The sequence below is a fragment of the Doryrhamphus excisus genome, linkage group LG1 (genome assembly GCF_037039965.1).
Source record: "Doryrhamphus excisus strain RoL-2023G ecotype Guam linkage group LG1, RoL_Dexc_Guam_v1.1, whole genome shotgun sequence".
Taxonomy (NCBI): Eukaryota; Metazoa; Chordata; class Actinopteri; order Syngnathiformes; family Syngnathidae; genus Doryrhamphus; species Doryrhamphus excisus.
In genome coordinates this window covers 18,683,966-18,705,699 of record NC_136357.1, presented here as the reverse complement: position 1 = coordinate 18,705,699, position 21,734 = coordinate 18,683,966, and the positions used below count along the sequence as shown (strand labels likewise).

The 21,734-nt window shown below is 39.9% G+C and overlaps 1 protein-coding gene across 1 annotated transcript in view; it reads right to left on the bottom strand.

Moving 5' to 3' along the window:
- The window catches only part of plxnb2b (plexin b2b), a 212,566-nt gene that overhangs the window by 22,106 nt on the left and 168,726 nt on the right, over nucleotides 1-21,734 (bottom strand). The window contains exons 15-27 of the mRNA XM_058075676.2: nucleotides 21,327-21,422; nucleotides 20,649-20,736; nucleotides 19,386-19,570; nucleotides 18,392-18,540; nucleotides 15,039-15,150; nucleotides 12,529-12,665; nucleotides 10,251-10,433; nucleotides 9,159-9,252; nucleotides 6,526-6,723; nucleotides 4,020-4,199; nucleotides 1,655-1,791; nucleotides 1,046-1,146; nucleotides 454-683 (exon numbers count right to left, since the gene is read on the bottom strand). Of these exons, the coding sequence (XP_057931659.2) occupies nucleotides 454-683; nucleotides 1,046-1,146; nucleotides 1,655-1,791; nucleotides 4,020-4,199; nucleotides 6,526-6,723; nucleotides 9,159-9,252; nucleotides 10,251-10,433; nucleotides 12,529-12,665; nucleotides 15,039-15,150; nucleotides 18,392-18,540; nucleotides 19,386-19,570; nucleotides 20,649-20,736; nucleotides 21,327-21,422 (1,890 nt within the window). The remainder of the gene's footprint in view (nucleotides 1-453; nucleotides 684-1,045; nucleotides 1,147-1,654; nucleotides 1,792-4,019; nucleotides 4,200-6,525; nucleotides 6,724-9,158; nucleotides 9,253-10,250; nucleotides 10,434-12,528; nucleotides 12,666-15,038; nucleotides 15,151-18,391; nucleotides 18,541-19,385; nucleotides 19,571-20,648; nucleotides 20,737-21,326; nucleotides 21,423-21,734) is intronic.

The window sequence follows — 21,734 nt, the reverse complement described above, 5'->3', positions numbered from 1 at the left end:
CTGTTAGCATCTTGATTTTAGCAGGGTTCACACGACAGTCACCGTCATGTCACAGGCAACATCATTATTACATGAATCCAAATTTCATAACAACATATATAACAACCTACGTATATGTAACATATGTAGGTGGATGAGTGGTTAACATTGGGGCCTCACAGTCAGAGATCGAATCTCCGCTTGGGCATCTAAGTGAGGAGTTTGCATGTTCGTGGGTTTCCCTGGTTACTACGGGTTCCTCACACATTCTAAAAACATACAGGTAAGATTAATTGGTGACAATTAATTTGTTCATAGGTATGAATGTGAGTGATTGTTTGTCTTTATGTGCCCTGTGTTTGGCCAGACGTCAGCTGGGATAGGCTCCAGCATACCCCCTAACAAGGATAAGCGGAAGATAGAAACGGATGGACAGGCTATAGAATATTAAGAATGCATCTAACACGTGCTTACATTGATGAGGAAGGTCTTGGAGTTGAGAAGGTTGGAGAACTGGTTGAGAGCCTGCATCACGGTGGCCCGCCGAGCCTCGGGGATGTCCAGCTTGCCCGTTATCATCACGTCATTGGCGCCATCCTTGGAGGGCAGGAAGAAGACGCGGTCCGTGTAGGTCTTATAGTCCAGGAAGGGGATCCGACCCTCACTCAGGTCATTGGTGTGGTCCTCCATTTCGATCATGAGGTCTGTCGGCGTATAAGGTCACATGACAGGAAGTCACTGCAGCTGCAACTCAAATGCTATGTTCCACTTTTTACCCTTTGGACCCAAAAAGTTCACTATCAATAACTTTCACCACTTTTTCCCTTTACTTCAGTGAAGTGCTTTTCATAAGAAAAGCATATATTGAGATTTGAATATATCAAAAAAATGTGGTTATATTGGAAGTCAATGGGACCAAATTGGTCCCAAGGGTAACAAGAGTTGGGATATATGCATGTGTGCTATCCAGTGCAATTGAGTAGAGTGTGGAATTTTAAAAATAGGAATCCTAAAGCTTAAGTAGCTTTAAAAGTGAGTGATAATTTTAAGGCTCAATAAAGCGTACCTGTGAATTCTTTCTTGCAGCGGTCTCTCACGCTCTCCTCCAGGTTCTCCAGCTGGTGTTTGACTTTCTCATACTCTCTCTCTGCCTGTTGACTCTTCCTCCTGAAAAAAATAGAAGAAAACAAGGGAAGGGTTTTTACCTCCTGTTCATTACCTTGATCCAGTTGTTGAACAAAGCTTTGCTGTGTCTTCAAATATTTGCCATTGTTAGCTAAGCATCTAAGAGATTGTGGTTGCCACTTTCACTGTTATCATTACATTTATTCACACACTTGGTGGAGTGTCAAATAAAGCTAATGAAAAATCAGGAGTACCGTAAAAGCCATACTCACTAAATTTGAAAATAGATAGAAATAAAAAATTAGTCAAATAAAATAAAAATAAATAGAAAATAAATAAAACACAAATAAATGTTATGTTTTAAAATAATAACAAAATAGATTGTTTTATCAATACAATGCTTTGATCAACTATTTTTGCCTTTTTTAATAATTCAAAGTGTTTTCATGATTATGGTTATACTTGTGAAATGGTGATGTGTACCTAATCCTGTGCCTGTTGCGTGTACAGTAGCATATTGGAGTGACTGGTATGGCATTACAGTACAGACCGGTAGCAGTAGACAGAGACAGCAATGATGAGCAGCATGGGCACGATGACAGCAGGGATGATGATATAGAGCGACAAATCATTCTTCTTCTCATACTGCACCGAGCCCACCACCCACTCCCCCTTGCCGAACTTGATCTGTAGATAAAACACACAAGGATGAGAGGAGAATGTCATTATCAGGCACACGCTGGCTGCATTTTAGACATTTATTGGGCTATGGCTGGGAGCCAGCGCTGAAAACGGCAATGGAAGGATGGGGAAATCTACATAATTGGCAAACAGCTGCAGGACCTTTGAGAGTTTTAAAATGCCGTGGCTCCCCGCTTTAAGTGAACATATCCAGAAGTGGATTGAGTGTGACACTTCAATCGGGTGCTTTTCTGTTGGAGGTCGGCCGGGCTATTGAAAATCTAGTAGTGTGGTTTCATTCTTGCAGCTCAGAAATGAAACAACCGCTCACTCAAGGCACGCTGATATCTGATGGCCACTGGGCACGCTATCCTCCTAACTGATGGCCTGGGCTTGGGGTCTTTAGTATTTTAGAGCTCCAAGGGGAAAAAATGTGATGACAAACATAGAACAGGAAATGGAACTTATGAGATAGTAAAGAGTCCCTGTCGTGGCTGCTCAGTACAACATGGTGACAATAATGTTTTGCCTTATGTGCCTTTTCCCCCTGTGATGCTATGGTACAAAGGTACTAAGGTAAATAATAAAAATGCTACTATGCTTGGGTTAGCGAGTAATGCTAATTATCATGCTAACACATAGCATAATAGTGCTATGAGAATGGATAAAAGGCTAGGATGCTAATGTTAACATGCTAGCAATGCTAATGTGCTAACGTTGACGTGCAAACACTTAGCATGACAGTGCTCTGCATTGATGTAAGCCAATAGCATGACTGTCCTGACTTTGTTGAATGAGTTGATGTTGGAATGATCAGTTCTTCCATGTCCCATTTCAGACAATTCCTTAACATTTAAATGAAAAAGGTTCGGAACTTTTGAACACAAAGAGAGAAAAAAACATATGAACTCCGGCAAATACATAACCGCTTGGCGGAGGTAATAAAACATTTTTAATGCAATAATCTTTATGTGTGCTTTATGTGTATTTTTTCAGTACGCACATCTCTCATGACTGTTCTGTATGGGAAAAATATAGGTCAATTACATAAGCAAGAAAAACACAGTTTAAAACATAACATAAGTAAACAACAATTATTCATCCATGAAGGAATGAATAACTTTTATAATAATAATAGTCTATTATTGAATCATACTAATTTTAAAACAGGAAATGGAACTTATTGTGACGTAGCAAGGAGCTTTACGCATGTCAGTGGTGCTTGTGCAGTTAAATATGGTGACAATAATAGTAACAGCAATAATAATATAAAATTCATAATAATAGTAATGTGAAATTAGACTGTATGATCAACACACAACTGAACAGAAAATGCAATTTAAGGGAGAAAAAAATCCAAAGCTACATGGCCCTGTGTGAAAAAGTGGTTGCCCCCTAAAGCTAATAACTGGTTGGGTCACCCTTAGCAGCAACAACTGCAATCAAGCGTTTGTAATAACTTGCAATGAGTCTCTTACAGCGCTGTGGAGGAATGTTGGCCCACTCATCTTTGCAGAATTGTTGTCATTCAGCCACATTGGAGGCTTTTTAAGGTCACAGCATCTCAATAGGATTCAGGTCAGGACTTTGACTAGGCCACTCTGAAGTCTTCATTTGGTTTTTCTTCAGAGGTGGACTTGCTGGTGTGTTTTGGATCATTGTCCTGCTGCAGAACCCCAGTTGGTTTCAGCTTGAGGTCACCAACAGATGGTAGTCAGCAGAATTCATGGTTCCATTTATCACAAGCAGCAAACCAGCCCCAGACCATCATACTACCACCACCATATTTTACTGTTGGTATGATGTTCTTTTTCTAAAATGCAGTGGGTTTTTTTCCACTTTTTTGCACAAGCCAAGTAGGTTTGAATTTTTTTCCCCGTAATAATGAAAAGTTTCAATTCGGAACTGCATTTTGTATTCAGTTGTGTCATCATTAACTCATATGTGATTTTTCTGAAACGTTTAGTTTGACAAAAAAACGAGAAATCAGGAAGAGGGTGAACCCTTTTTCCACACCACTCTAAATAAACCGTTCCCACTTTTGATTGGTACCAAGTGTCTTTTTTCTTGGCCCATTGGTCAATGTTTCTTTTTACAGTTGAATATAGTCTGAATGGCCAGTGGAACAGATTATGTCTCCATCCACTATGTCGGATGATGGACTTGTAGCTACGAACCAACAAGAACTCGAGAAGAAACACTGATTGAAGATAAACAGGCGATGCCTTTCTGACCATTAGATCCAGCAGCTCCGGCCGAGTGTCGCGGCGCTGCCTGCGGGAGCGAGCACGAGGCTGGGTGGAGGGCGGGTCCAGAAACAGCTTGTCATCCTGGAGGGTGTTGACCACGCAGGGGACGTCGCCCACGAAGGCCTGAGCTTCCTTGGCCGTCATGGCTTTGGAGAAGCCTCGACCCTAAAGGAAGGACAATTTGCAGTTTCATTATATATCATTTAGTTGATGATAATATGTTTGTCTGTCTGTTGGTGTTTTTTTCACGCTTGGAGGATGCTGGTGCCAGCAACTCATACAGTGGTTTGGACAGATGATGAAATAATTATGATAAGGTTTTTAATAGCATTGTACCACCCAACGCTAACAAGTCTATATTGTGTCTTATTTTCTCTCATGAGGTTGACTATATTCAGTCATAGGAGTGTAAATGTGACTATAGGGGTGTTATGTCATATCTAGAGGGCTCTAATAATGTAAAACAGCTTATTTAGAGGCTTGTCAGGTTTTCCATGCTGTAACTATGAAATTGATTAATTGTGATTAACAAGGAATTTAAAAAGAAAAACCTGTTTCCATCGCCATTAGCACTTATAATCTAAACCTTCTGATGTCAACTATAGATTAACACAAAAAAATCAGAATAAACAATATTTCGTTTTCTGCCTCCCATCAAGCTTTAATCCTCCCGTTTCAATGCAAATGTTATTTTACAGCTCGATTTAAAGATTGTTTAACGGTATTCCCCACTTCCCCTCAAGATGCATTGAAATGCAAAGAGAAAAAATAACAACTGCAAGAATTATCCTGGACACTTGAACGCATCACTTCATATCTTGAGGCGCAATCACATGGCTGAAGCCATTCAATTGCTTTTCTAATTTGACTTCATAAGAAGCATGACGTTTTTTGGTTTGTTTTAACATTCAGTCACATCATCACCACCACCATCATCATCATCATCATCATCACCACCACCACCATCATCATCATCACCACCACCACCATCATCATCATCACCACCACCACCATCACCACCACCACCACCACCACCATCAAAGTGACTCAGCAGAAACAAAGCATGTGATCCTGATCCTGCAACAACATTAAGAACATGTCAGGATCAGACATGCGTGAGTCATCCTGTAGTGATGATGAGAGTATTTCCCATCATGCACCTCATCACCTTTCCATCTGCTCTCTAATCTTTGGAGGAGGTGCAGGTCTTCCTAGTGATTGTTTTTTTTATGTCATTAATTAATATTATACATTATTATTCTGCTGTTGACCAGTCCAGGGTGTACCCCGCCTCTCGCCCGAAGACAGCTGGGATAGGCTCCAGCACCCCATACAACCCTCGTGAGAATAAGCGGTAGAAAATGAATGAATGAATGATTATTCTGCTGTTATGAATATAGTATTATAAGTAGTAATAGTAATTTAGTATTATTAAATATACCTCATGAGCTAATCTCACTTCGCCATGCTAATTTGCACCACTGTTCATACCTCATCTGTTTATACTGCTCACACTGTTCATTATTTAATTTAGTTTAGCTGTTGTAAATGTATTATTTATTACTTTCTGCACCGGGGCTCCGAGAGAACTGAAATTTCATGTATGCTGTATGTATATATATATATATATATATATATATATATATATTTCATTGGTTTAACTATTAATGTAGTATGTTTGAATTTATTGTATTATATACTGTATATATTTTTGACACTGTTGACATTATTAATGTAGTATTGTAGTAATGTATGCATTGTTGTTTTTGTTTACATTTTGTATGTGTTATTTTTAAAAAGTAACATTTTAAATGACTATTATTATCATTGTATACCATTTCATCCACCCAAGGGTAATATTGTTGTGAGTTATTATCATTGTGATTATTATGGTAGTATTTTTAACAAATAATTTTAGTACATTTATAATAATGTATAATTGCATTCATTGTTACAAATTATTTTGTATCTTTTTATTTTAATTTTATTCATCATATTGTTATTTTGTAATATTGGTGTGTATTATTATTATTGTAGCATTGTTAAATCATTTTATATCACATAATTTATTATTATTGTAATGAGTAGTGTATGTATATTTATTAATTAATATAAAACTAAATGATTAAATATGTACAATATATAGACCAATCCAGGGTGTACCCCGCCTGTCGCCCAAGACAGCTGGGATAGGCTCCAGCACCCCTGCCACCCTCGTGAGGATAAGCGGTAGAAAATGAATGAATATACTGTATAAATATATATTCATTATAAATAATGAATTCATAATGTGATATAGTTAGTATATAATTGTATTGTGTATAGTTACAAATGTAGTAATGATAATATTGATATTAAAAAATATATTCATTGTTAATTATTGTAGTATTTGATTTTTTGTATTTTTGAATATGTAATTACATATATGTGATATTTTATTATTATTCTTTTATTTTACAAACTAGAGCAGGGGTGTCCAGCGTGTACTCACGTTGACGATGATGATGCTGGCCTCAGTGAAGAGCCTCTTGGGTAGCTCGTAGAAGACGGGGTCTGGGTGGTAGTCGAAGTTCTTCAGCTCCTTCTCCCAGTTGTCCAGCTGGATGTACGTCCTGGCATGCTGACTCAGCGAGACGTTGACTGTCGGGGAGCGGAACTGGATGACCGTGTCGTTCTTCTCGTGGGCCTCCTGAACGCAGCCAAGTTAAAGAAGCGCACAGCAACAAGTCAGGGTGACATAAAAGGCATCCAAGGATATTAGGCGTCATTAAAAAGTGTCTCTTTTAGGACGCCAACTTGTATTTAAATGGACACGCTTATAAAACCTTCATCTGTCAGTCCCAGACTCAAGCTGGTGTTAACAACACACAAAGGCATGTGATGGCTCGGTGACAACTCCACGCCGACTCATGAAAAAAATACAACTGGCACCATGTGACAACGTGAGAATGCGCCATCCTGCAACAAGCACAGCGAGTTCAAGCTGTTTGAGACAGCGACGTCACACTTTCACGCCGCCATCATCACCTCCTACCTCAACATCAAGCGCTCGCTTTGGACCAGGAGAACTCCTTGTTGGAAGCAGCCCATAATTGGCTGTTATTCCAGAGAATGTTAAAATGGTTATGACCTGAAGTGCATGAGAAAATGGTCCAAAAAAAAGTCATTTATAAAGTGTATTGTACAGCAGCAACAGAACCAATACTTTAATACTGGCCAGGAGACAGCATTAAAAAAATCGATAAAGGTCGATAAATGTGCCGGATGCTGACCACTCGTGGTGTGTCAAATTCAGCTGCTGCCATCTTGCAACACGATTTGAACACACATTTGAAAAGTACCATGAAGAAATATGATTTTATCATTTATGGAGATCAAATAAAGCCCAGTTATGAAAATATGCCAAGCCAAATGCAATGAGCGTGAATAGAAGCACTCGGTGATTAAAGGTGCCACTTCCTTATTACTGTATTATATTTCATAATAGCCATACCATAGTTGTCATGTTTTCATCTCGTGAGACAGCCCTAATAAATACAATAATTATATTTACCAGGGCTGTCAAATGATTCACCGTTTTCATCAGATTAATCACAGTTTACAAATTAATATACCATGATTACACCACTTCACACTATGAAATATGCCCATTTTTTACTGTATTATTTTCATACAGGTAACAGCTTGTACCCAGGCATGCCCATATAACGAAGTGAGTCTCTAAAACCGTGCATTCAAACTTCTTTCAGCGCTCATCCTAACTACATTTATAGGAGAGGAAAGTGGAAAAAAACATCATAGGGTCCCTTTAAGAGTTACAGAGTCAGTGATAAGAATATCCACTTATAATACTACTTATGGGGCGGCACGGCGGTCTAGTGGTTAGCACGCAGGTTCAATTCCACCCTCGGCCATCTCTGTGTGGAGTTTGCATTGGTTTCCTCCCACATTCCAAAAACATGCTAGGTTAATTGGCCACTCCAAATTGTCCATAGGTATGAATGTGAGTGTGAATGGTTGTTTGTCTATATGTGCCCTGTGATTGGCTAGCCACCAGTCCAGGGTGTACCCCTCCTCTCGCCCAAAGACAGCTGGGATAGGCTCCAGCGACCCTCGTGAAAATGAATGAATGAATAATACTTATGTAGACCAGGGATCAGCACATCCACGCATAACAAAGACGTTGATGTGATGTTCAGTTAATTATGCAAAAAAATTCAACATCATTGACGGCAAATGAGTTAGTGCTGTTAAAAATGGGCTAGTTTTGAAAGTCCCAGAAGAAAGTGCAGCAAGAGGCCGAGCAACAACGTAATGTGCTGTAATGTGTTGCTACAAGAGGCCAGCAGACGCGTGGAGTGAAAATACTTGGCTGAACTTAAAACCACAACAAGCTTAAGAAGGTGACCAGCCGAGGCCTTTGAGATAACACTTTTCATCCACTCTTATTTTTACGGCAGCCTTTCAAATCGCTCCCTCATCGGCGGGAGGGAAGAGAAGTGGGGAGGGGGGGGGGACTTGGCCCGAGAGTCGGGTGATAAAGAGCAACATAATCTCCCACAAACCTTAATACCGGTATTAAATTCATCCCTGTAAAAGGAAATGATCAACAGTTTTTTTTTTGCTGCTGCTTAGCGCTCACCGCTAACACCGCGGGACAGGCAAGCTGCCCGCCGCTACTTTTAAGCCCCCCCACTTCCTCTTCAGAGTCAATCTTGCTTTCTTAAGCTGAAGGGGGACGCAGTGTCTTTGGTAGGGAGGGGGGTGGGGGTGCTATCTGCAATCCTACAGGTTTTAGGATTTATGGACTGGGAAGGAAGATGAAGTAACACTGGATTAAGTAATCTCAGGGATCTGGCGGGAGGGGAAGCGTGTCGGCGCAGAAGAAGATGAAGAAACGCTTGACGAGGCCGGGAATGAATCACCGCTGTACTCGTGGGCATGGGAGATGGATGGACAGGCGGTGGGACGGGTGCAGATAATAAAAAAAATGAAGGAGAAGAAGTGAGTGCAGAAAATGAAGAGAAGAAAGAAATGATGATTGCGTGAGAAGAGATTGATGGGGACAATAGGGAGAGGATAGTGCAGATAATTATGGGGAATTGAACACACACACACACACACCTCAAATGATGTGGAGTTGTCTCCCCGGACCTTCATGAGGGCTCGCTGGATGATATCAAAACCTGAGCCGGTCACGACAATGTTTCTACCGCCACTGCAACACAAACACACAAACGTGTGAGAAGAAACCAAAGAGATGTTGGTCCCATTCTGGGGTCTGAATCCCAGTGCAAGTGGAACAGAGAAAGGTACCAGTGATGACACAGAAAACAAGTGTGATGACAACCATAGAACTGGAAATGCAACATAGCAAAGTGTCTTACTTCTCAATAAAATATCAGCAATTAAATACTTTTGCATAACATTTCATTCATGAATACATATTTATTCAATTTTAAATAATTAATTAATTAATACATTTCAATTATTATTATTATTTTAACATTAAATTTAAAATGCCAGTTTTTGTTCATTTAAATTTCATTTAATTTATTTGAAATGTATTTAAATAAAAATGGCGATGCTTTCAAGTACCTCCACTGTTGAAAAGTGTGGGTAGATCAATCACATGTAAAATGTTATGTTTAATTAATTGAAGATGATTTTTATATCATTACCATTTTTTTATTTTAATTTTAATGAAATAAAATTATTTATTTTTTTTATTAATATCATTGCAAACACATTCATGTTCCACCCACTGTTTATTCATTTAAAATTACATTTTTACGAAATGAAAATGTATGTTATTAATTTTAATTCTGTAAAATTATTAAACATTTATTTTTATTAATTCTATTTTAAATGACTTTTAAAAAACATTTTAATTTTATTAATTTTACATTATTTGTATTGCTAAATTTCCCCCTAGTGGCTTTACTTTATTTTAGTTTTATTATACAGTGGTTAACTAGCCTTTTTACATTTGTATGATTAAGGTGTCATGGCTATACTATACTTTAACCTTGGAACAGACAAATTCATTTTACATTGCTTCTTATGGGAGAAATAATTTTAAGTATTCGTTACATGAAATCAGAACTCGTAAGTCAACTAGCATCGTTACATCCTGCACATTCCTCGTAATGAAGTACCTTGATGACATCCCTAGTACTAGGGATCAAGTACACTTGATAGTTGTGTTGCACTGACCAGACAAAGCTTGCTTTGGGCTGATGGTCCAGCACAGTGGGGTTCTCCAAGAACTGGAAGGCACTGTTGACGTAGGTCAGGGTGCTCGTCCCATACTTCACCATCACGGACAGGGGGTCAGAGGGCACCTTATCAGCCCGGTACTCTCCTGTCCTGCAAGTGATTTCTGCTCCAAAGTGCTCCCTGCCAACACCGGGACAAAAACACTCCGTGACCACATGCGGTGACCACATGACAGCTTGTTAATACGAGCTTCGCCATCCCTTGAGCTTGTTATTTTATTTATTTATTTTTGGCCTGCTACCTTAGCCTGTCACAGCATGTCACAGACAATTGGATTTGTTGGGGGATAAACATAGTCGTATAGGTACGTGTAGGTACGTATAGGTACGTATGAATGATGAGACACGCCAGCACTGGTCCTGTTCTACAGGCTTCATCACTTCATGCTCAAATACTAGATAGGACAGGACTAGAGCTGCCCTGTCCTATCTAGTCTTTGTCTTTTCCGCTCTATCTTGTCTGAACTCCCATCAGGTTTCATCAGTTCATGAACTCCTTCCATCACTTCATATACAGATACGTACATACATACATATATATGTATATACACACACACACGTGCATATATATACACATATATATATATACACACATACATACACACACATACATACATATACACACACACACATATATACATACACACACACACATATATACATACACACACACACATATATATATACACACACATATATATATATATATATAAACACATATACATATATACACATGCACACACACACACACACACACACACACACACACATATATATATATATATATAATAGTATGTATTGCGTCTATGATGTCTATCTTTTCGTTAACTGCTACACATGGAGCAGTGGAGATGCTAATTTCCCTGAGGGAATCCCAAAGGGTTTAATAAAGTATTCACGGATTCAACGGATAAAATTTTGTTTACAGTCTTTGTTATGAATTATATTTTTACTTTGTATGAATGCAGTTTCTTTCTTTGGCTTCAGGTCAAAAATGTATTTCCAGTAAATCAAAATGTATGGTTTCCACCACATCATAAATTTGAGAAAAAAACAATACATTTAGGTGTAACAAATTACCATAATTTTAAGCTGATCCAAAGTATAATTTTTTTTTCAGTGTAGAGCTAACAACAAGCTAGCGTCCTGTCCTGGTTAGTCTTACAGCATGAACTCCAATTCAACAGTTCATGCTTAATGACTAGGTAGGACAGCTAGGCTGATGTCCGACCTAGTCTTTCAACATGAACCTTCTCTGATGAATCCTGCTAGGAGCAGCTAGTCCAGTCCTATCTCGTCTTTCAGTATGACCTCACTAGTTCATGCTAGATAGGACAGGTCTCGTTCTGTCCTTTCTAGTCTTTGAGTCAACTGACAAAGTCTTCAAGTTCCAAGACAACCTAAACCAGGGGTCTCAAACTTGCGGCCCGCGGGCCAAATGTGATATGAAAGTTTAATGTTAGTGCGGCCCGTGCAAGTTTGATATGGATGCTGTACGGTATCATGTACCCAAAAAAAATTATTACATTTGATTCATGTTCATGTTAAAGGTTAAATAACTGTTAATAGTTATCCTCCCTATCCGTGTGGAAGTGGTAAGTTTTTGGCTATTTATATTTAAAAGGAAATAACTTGAAGGCTACCGTTTAGGTCGCTAGCTCTCTAGTTTGCGAGTTAGCATGTGTCTCAAGACCCTGCAGTTGCGCAATATGTTGTAAATAAAAAGAGTATAAATGTGACTATAGTCGTGTTTTGTCATGTCTACAGGGCTGTAATAATGCTTTGTTCATTTTAATCTGAAAAAAAATAATTTGTCTACCCACCAACTATATGTGGTTTCTTAAGTTTTTATTATTTGCCGTTTTATTATTATTATTATTATTATATTTATTTATTACTGATTGATTGATTTTCTTTATTCTTGATCTTATTTTGTGTAGAAAAATAAAAATGAAGATATTTGAGAATATCAGAGTTTCTTGTAGAAAATCGTAACCAAAGCAAAGTTTATTCATTTTTCTGTTTTTAATAAATGCGTTTTTTTTTTTTGGAAAACCTGATGCCCAGACCCTAGCTCCAGTGGCCCCCAGGTAAATTGAGTTTGAGACCCCTGCTCTACGACCTTGGCATACAATAAATAGATCAACCAATAAAATAAAATAAAGTTGTCAGGACAATAATGAATCATCTTGGAAGAATGATTTGGGTCTCCTTACACACTGCAGCCCACTCCTCCAACGGTGACCTGGATGTCCTCCTTACTACCCGTGTCCAAAAAGCTTCCAGTGATGGTAATGAGGGTGCCCCCAGCTTTGGGACCTCGACTCGGCGTAACCGCTTGAGGAATCGGGTGCTGGCGACATTAGAGGGGACATGACGGAAAGGAGATGTTAGGTATTTATATATGACTCGTGCTCAACCACCCCCAGCCAATCACACACCAGCGGTAGCCCAAAGGCAAACACTTGTAGGTACACATGCGAACAAGATCCACATTCCCATCTTGTCTCCTTGATCTTCCCCTTCATTCACCAGCGTTCCCACACAGACTCCAACAAGAAGCACATCTGCCTCAATTTGCTGAGCAAACACTTAAGGCGGAGCACTCCCCTGTGGGGAAGCTTTAGAGATATGAAAGGCGAGTTAAAAAGCGCGGCTTCCTCTTAGAGTATTACACAGAAAGGAGGTCGAGCGCGCTAAATGCGGGAATGCGGCTTATCCGACATGTGCAGCGAGCATTGTACTGGAATGCCACAGCATCTACAGAATCTTATGCAATCACGTTGTTTGCCACCAGTAGGGCTTCTGTAGGCCACGAGAAGAATCACCAAAATGAAAGAAATCCATACCTATTTTAGCCCATGTTGTGATATCAACTACTGGTACAAACTGACCAAATATGAACTTAGTCCAAATAAAACTGTGAACATACGTTGGATGGACCCCAAATCCACTACAACATGGACATGGAAGGTTTATCGGCGCCTTCGTGTCCGACAATGAGCGCTTTTTCTCGAGTAGGCGAGGTTACCACGAAGATCTAGAAAGTTTTCTGTGCTGGTTATTGTGTGTGGCTGCTCTATAGGAGTCCGCAACTCAAAACAAAGGGTTGAAAAATATAATAGGTCCTCTTTAATACACACAAAGGTGGTGAGGAGCTCAGCCATCCAGGAGGGGCCCAGAGTAGAGCCGCTTCTCCTTCACATCGAGAGGAGTCAGTTGAGGTGGCTCGGGCATCTAGTCCGGATGCCTCCCGGACGCCTCCCTGGTGAGGTGTTCCGGGCATGCCCAGCCGGGAAAAGACCCCGGGGCAGACCTAGGACACGCTGGAGGGATTATGTCTCACAGCTGGCCTGGGAACGCCTTGGTGTCCTCCCGGTGGAGCTGTAGGAGGTGGCCGGGGACCGGGAAGTCTGGGCTTCCCTACTGAGACTGCTGCCCCCGCGACTCAGACCCGGATAAGCGGAGGAAAATGGATGGATGTATGGATGTATAGAACATACAAATACTGTATGTTCATTCATTCATTTTCTACCGCTTTTCCTCACGAGGGTCGCAGGGGTGCTGGAGCCTATCCCAGCTGTCTTTGGGCGAGAGGCGGGGTACACCCTGGACTGGTGGCCAGCCAATCACAGGGCACATAACAAACAACCATTCACACTCACATTCATACCTATGGACAATTTGGAGTGGCCAATTAACCTAGCTTGTTTTTGGAATGTGGGAGGAAACCGGAGTACCCGGAGAAAACCCACGCATGCACGGGGAGAACATGCAAACTCCACACAGAGATGTGGGTGGAATTGAGCCGAGGGTGGAATTGAACCCTGGTCTCCTAGCTGTGAGGTCTGCGTGCTAACCACTAAACCGCCGTGCCGACCTTTTTGTATTTTTAAGAAAAAAAACAGTTTACATCTCATTTTTGTGTTACTGGTGACAAAGCATATTATTATTATCAACTTTTTCTCTGGATATTACACTTTTTTATTTACTCTTTTTTGGCCCAGTATATTTTTCCTGTAATATTGGATAATTGTCATAATATTTTGACTTTATTATCATGTTACAATTTTACCCAACCTCATTTTTCCAAAACTGACACTGTATATTTTGTTTGTTTTTTCTAATATTACATCTTTAAAAAAAAGTATTTTACCGTGTTGAATTTGAACGTTTTATTAAATATGAATATAAATTAATAAACTCTTATGAGTTATTGGTCCAACATTTTTTTGTAAAATTACTGCTAATTTGTAAATATAAGAACTAATGTCAGTAATTTCACAGTAATGTAAGAACATGCAAACTCCACACAGAGATGGCTGAGGGTGGAATTGAACCCTGGTCTCCTAGCTGTGAGGTCTACGTGCTAACCACTCGTCCGCCATGCCGCCCAATACCGTATGTATAATCCTATTTTTTATAATACTGACTTTTCTCCTGCACAATTACGACTATTTTCTCCTAATACTGTATTTTGACCTATTTTTGGAACTACATAAGATTGTTTTCTGTGTGGGCACTAGAAAGACCTCGTGGTGACGTTGCCCCCTGCAGTTGTGCCATTCGCTTGACAGCCAGTACAGGACTTTCAACTTGGACAGATTTCTTACGTTCACATAAAATTCACGTGTATTTATGGACACGGCCGGAAGGCCTGAGTTAAATCCTTCCATGCATCTGGAAAGGGAATGGAGGCGTTCAAGACGAGGAGACGAGTATTTACCCTGTAGGTGAAGAATATGGACGAGGTTCCTGTCTTTCCCCCTTTGACCTCCACATCCACTTGGCCCCACAAGGGATTCCCAGGGGTCATGCGGCCGATCACACATACCACACTGGAAGAGGTGGGGAAAAAAGTGGACAAAAAACATTGATCAACACCTGAGAGTCAAAGGGTGTAGCTTTGCAAAGAAATATCATGAATGCAAATCGAAATGTGTCAGTTTTTTAGTCAATGACAACACATGTTGTTTTTCTTCAGCCATTCAGAGGTGGACCTGCTGGTGTGTTTTGGATTTGTCCTGCATTGTCCTGCTGCAGAACCCAAGTTGGCTTCAGCTTGAGGTCACCAACAGATGGGCGGACATTCTCCTTCAGGATGTTTTGTTAGACATCAGAATTCATGGTTCCATTTATCACAGCAAGTCTTCCAGGTGCTGAAGCAGCAAAACAGCCCCAGACCATCACACTACCACCACCGTATTTTACTTTTCGCATAATGTTCTATTTAAAAATGGCATTTTTTAATAGAGCTTGGGGATCATCATCATGTTTTGTGGCAAAATTCGCTCAGCAGTGGTTTTGGTCTTGGAACTCTGCCATGTAGGCCATTTTTGCCCAATGTCTTTCTTATGGTGGAGTCATGAACCCTGAGGCAAGTGAGGCCTTCAGTTCTTTGGATGTTGTTGTGGGGTCTTTTGTGACCTCTTGCATGAGTTGTCTCTGCGTTCTTGAAGTCATTTTGGTTGGCCGGTCATGTTTTCATACTGACTCACTGTGGTTCACTGAGAGTACCAAACCTTTAGCAATGTCTTTTTAGCCTTTTTTAGACTGATAGACCTAAATTAATCTCAGTTATGTTTAAATCTATTTTTCACACAGGGCTATGCAGGTTTGTTTTTTTCACCCTTACTAATAAAAAGATTCATTAAAAAACAGTTGTGTTGTCATTGACTAATATTCTAATTTGTTTCATGATCTGAAACATTTAAGTGTGACAAACGTGCAAAAAAAAGGAAGCAGGACCACTTTTTCACACCACTGTATGTATGTAACAGGGTTATAATGTTGTTGTAAATATTGTATATATGTTCATGTTATAATTACACAAATGTCTGTTTAATTTCAGTGATACCTGATGTGTTTGCGTTGTCTTGTTGATGTGGAACGCTGAGAACGTCACCGTGTACCCACTACTGCTCCTAATTAGTGTAACACCTCCAGTGTTGGCCACTCCTTCCTACTTCCTTTTTATTCATGATCTCCATGTGAGAGGTGTGTGGCTTAACAAATGTCTTTGGTTTAAAAATTATTATGATTATTATTATTTTTATCTCCTGTTGTAATTTGTGTAGGGGCACGTTACTCGACCACATTGTAACTACAACGTGTTTATTATCCTCCATCAGCCGAGAATTAAGTGCAGCAACTGCAGCAACCCGGTGCTCGTCGTCACTCTTTCATCACAACGCAGAGTCAAACACCACGGTTACATGGATATAATGAATGACTTGTTGTTCTCTTACGGCGGAGCATGGTCCAAAAGCTCCAACACAAAAATGATCCAATGCAACAAACATCATAAAAGAACCAGCCATGGACGTAGAAACAACCAACACCCTGACCAAAATGGACACATTAAAGACTTTAAGGTGAGAGATATTAGTAAAATAAAGCGGTAGCGCCCATGTAGAAACAAGAGTAGGGTTCAGTGGGGTGAACGCCTCAAAAAGCTGGTGATTTAAGAGTGGAAACATTCCCCGCACTCCCGTAAATCCAGACCCGTGTCTCAGCATGCAGATGGCGGGGGTAAGCGTTGGCTATAAAGGCGTCTCCATCTCAGCAGATGTCAACAGATTCTGGCGAGTATCTGCAGGGCAATAACGCCACTGTTTACGTTTTCACGGCCCATTTGTACGAAACGGACGCCTGCTTGAACGCTCTGGCACCTGCGATGCATTCACTGTTTCTTTGCAGCCAATTAAAGCACCTCTGGGACGTGATCTGCAGCGGTAAAACAACGCGTGGCTCAAGCGCGAGGCCATCCATCATCCTCCGCTAGCACGCCAAACGCATGCATATCTGTGAGCCTGCAGCTGCTCGGAAGCCAAAAAAGGCTGTGATTCATCAGCAATCAAACAGAAATGATTGATAGACCGCGTATATTTACAGTGTCATTCTCTCTCTGTGCGCTAGCATGCTAGCCATGTGGGGTCACTGGATGCAGTTTATTAGCATTTCCACCGCCTCGTACTTTTATTTCGCTACATTTCACAGGCGGCTGTAATTACCAGCCGGTGTCAGAGGTGACAGTCGACCGAAATGACCTCAACCCTTCATGGCTTCACAGAAACCAACCCTCGACACACTTTCATTTCTAACCTTTAACAGATGCTGGCTACATTCTGGTGCCGTTCTCTTTGGTATTCTCAAGCTATTTGGGCTGTGTTGAAAGATAGATGAAATCTCAGAGGAAAGCTTCATTTTTGAAGTAAAACAGCTAATATGGCAGAAAAAGGGACACATTTAAAACCATTGGAAATGACATGACTTTTCAAATACAGTTGAAGCCATTAAAACCATTCATCATTCATTAATTTTCTACCGCTTTTCCTTATGAGGGTCGCAGGGGTGCTGGAGCCTATCCCAGCTGTCTTCAGGCGACTGGTCGCCAGCCAATCACAGGGCACATATAGACAAACAACCATTCACACTCACATTCATGCCATTAAGACCACAACTTGTGAATGTGGTAGGGATTAGAGGTCTACACGGAGCGGCTGGCCCCACGGCTGGCCGGATTCCTCGGCTAACGGGGCGGGGCGGGCTGAAGAAATCTCAAGAACATGGCCATGGCTATGGAAAACTAATATAAAAAAATATTGATAGCCTCGTTTGTTTCTTGAAAGGTTACCTAAATTGTCCATAATCCTTCCTTATATCATCTTTTTCCACACAATTTATACTATCTTGAGCTGAAAAGAGGTCATTTAATTTTTGCGCTTGTTCAAATCTCAGCTGTGGCTGTCGTGCCACGGCTGTGGGGTGGGGCGGCCAAGGAAAAGCACAGCCGTGTAGACCTCTAGTAGGGATGCGCCAATCAAGGGTTCGTGCTGCCGATTCCAATACCGACCATCCATGAGTGAAATCGGCCATCAACTGTATTTTTCACTTGGTGAATTCAGTGTCTTCCGCTGGTCATTTGAAAATCAAATGTGTGAGTGAATTTCAAGGACCTCATCATTGGTTGCAGATATGTTTTCGATTTGGCTAAAGCTACGCTAACTGACATTTTGGGCTTGCTGCATGGCCGTGAGACCAACCATGCTGCATTGCGTCCGTCGTGGCTTCGCCCACCTGGTGGAGACTGAGTACTTCTCCTGCTGATGAACACAGGGCTCCCCGGCCACGGTGATGCCTTTAATGTCTTCCTTGCGGATTCCCAGGTTGGAGCCCCGGATGGTGACGGCGATGCCGCCCTCCAGGGGGCCATAGCGAGGGATGATCTGCGTGAGGGACGGGTATTGGAAGAGCAAAAGAAGGATTGGATTGGATATATAAGAACATATCAAAGTGTCTCATTTGGTCATGTCTGATGCCGGAACGGTCACGGCATCAGCAACACCCGCACAATCTCATACAAGACTTTCAGACAAGAAATTCTGCTTCTACAAAGAAAATAATGCTAACTGACAGTTTCAAAGACAGCCATGAACGGCTAATGAAGCTACCACAACAAACCTCACATCATTTATTTAAACTAAAAAATGCATGCAGGACTTAATAACACTAGTGGTAATAACAGAAATAACAACAATGATAAAATATTACTAATAAAAATAAGTTAAATATATATAACACATGAATACGCATACATTATTTTTATTTTATGTTTTATTTAAATATACACATACATATATATTTTTATTTATATTTTATTAGATTTCAGGCAGCTCTTGTTTTGGCTCTCATTAAAGTGAGCAATAAAAATATTTTACAGTTGAACATTAAACTGGAAGGGAAAAACCTCCCATTAAAAAGTCACTTTTTCTCCATGTATTAAAAATGAATGAAAAAGCAAACAGTAGTAAAAAAAAAGCTCTGGCATTAATAAACAAGCCTGTCATTGTGTTTGGCCTTCACCAAACCAGATGAAAAATTGATCCTTGGAGACTTTGAAAGGTTTTAACTAATGAATGAAGCTTCACACAATCAATGAGAGACCTTTTTTTGGCTTCCAAATGACAACAAAGCCAGGAAGTTCTCCTGCTTCAGTGAAGGACGCATACGGTTCAATAGCCGCTCCTTCTTACTACTAATCACACATTCATTTGTAAATAAAGTGACTCACATCAGTGATTTCAGGGGCGGGACACTCGGCGTGGTGGGGGTCCTCGGAGCCATGTTGGTCGGGGGCGCACAGCTGTTCGTAGATGCAGGCCTTGTGTTTGGAGCACCACACGCATCTGTACTTTGGGTCGGCGTTCTTGCACAAACTGCAGTCCTCTCGGCCCACTGAGCAGTTGTACAGGGTGACTGCACGGAAAATAACCACAATAACGACTAGTATGTTACACAGAGGACGTGCACACTTCCCGCTTACGCAGCGGCGGAACCTGACATGGTACAATTCCGAATTACACACTAAATTTCAGGTAAACTATGCACCAATGTTGCACAAACGAGCGACATCAGCAAACCTTGAGAGGTTAACTCTTGTCCTGTGCTGCTTTTTATTTGGCTTTTTTCATTAAGGTTAAGACAGAGCTGTCTCCAATATAACAAGAACAGCATGTAGATGGCGATAAAGCTTCTGGTGGCTGGTGATTCTTCAAATAATAATAATAATTATCATCATCATAATCATAATAATATAGTAATGCTAATATCATAATTATTGCTTTTATAGTATTATTACTACTTGTTATTATTATTACTATTACTTTTATTATTGTATTTTAATAATATAATAATATAATATTTAATAAATAAATATTTAATAATATTTTAATAATATTATAATATCCATCACCATCATGATCATCAATCATAATAAATTAAGAAGCTAAGAAAATACTACAAATACTAAAATATTAATGACAATAACAGGGTTAGGGTTAGAAAAAATATATATAATGTATAATGTAATAATATAATGTATCATAATAATCTAAAATCAATATTAATAACAACAATAATAATTTTATACTAGTATAATAATATTATTACAAATCCTAACAATTAAATCAATAATGTTAATAGGAATAATAAATATAATATAAATATAAATAAATAAATATAATATATAATAATATAAAAATACTAATCCTAATAACGGCAACAACAACAGAAGAATACAGTTTTAGAAGAATTACAACAATAAAAACAATTACAATCATTTAATAACAGTTAAATTTGAATAATAAATGAATGGGAAAAAATGCTGACCAACTAATGCTAATACTACTACCACTACTAATAACAATTATTTAATAATAATAATTTTATAATATAAAAAAATACATCTACTGAAGGTACCAAACATAATATTAATTTTGAACATTTCCTTGAACATGTTTGGATTCTTATATTGTATCTTATTTTGGAAACGTACCATTTAGCGTGCTATCCATCTTCTTTCCTAACTCTTTGTCCTTGACGTAAAGAAGTACGTTGGTCTCCGGTGACTTATCATAGGAAAACTGCAAGAAAGATTGGGGGAAAATGAATTATTAATATCGAAAGGAGTGATTTACGCCACTTAAGCCCTCCAACATGGTGGGCTGCTTGCTCAAAAAAGAAAAAAAAAACCTTCCACATCTGATAGATTTTCTGTCAGAAAGAAACACAGCTGCGGGCAAAGCGCTGCTTGAGCTCACATTGTGCAGACGCCATGAAAATAAGCGCGCGGTGGCTTAAAGGATGCGTCCATTAGAGGGAGCCACTCAGCCTCAGGGTAGACGGCATGTGTAAAATGAGCTGTGTAAATATGCAATATGTAAAAACAACTTCATAATAACATTGTGTAATGTGTCACAGCTGTTCTGGTTTGGTCTCCTTGCCTCCTTGTGGGCGTATTGGCCACTGGATTCCTCTAAAGATCAATCTTGGTGAGCAGAAAAACGCTGGTGGCAGCCCAAAGACATTTCAGCAATCCATTTTAACGGGCAAATATTTCAATAAATGGGCCAAATCTTCTGGAATGGAATTTTCAGAAGCGGCTGAACAACAAAGATGAAACATGACAGGCAAACATGAGCATCAGTCACACATCCAAATGACCACAACTGACATTGAATCCACTGAAGGTGTAGAAAGGGCTATCCTCAAAGTTGACCTCCTCCTCCACGTTTCTCATGAGCTCGGTGCCGATGGTGAAAACATGGCCCTGAGAGACACGGAGAAGGACAAGGTGACTGGTATAGTAGCTTTTAACTCATTCAATAGCAAACACGTATTTACTATACTGGACATTAGTGGCACTGCAGGCAAAAAGTTGAGATGACGCAACTGCACACGGAAAGACGTCGCCATCAGATCAGTTGTCAGCCATAAAAATGAAAATAGACACAGGGTGGTACAAGTGCTGTTGGTAAGAACTTGGCATGAATATTTTGCATGTAAAAACACGCTTGACTGCAAGGAGGAAGTATGCACAAGGTTACGCAAGGAAAGTTTGAAAGCATACATGCGCACACGC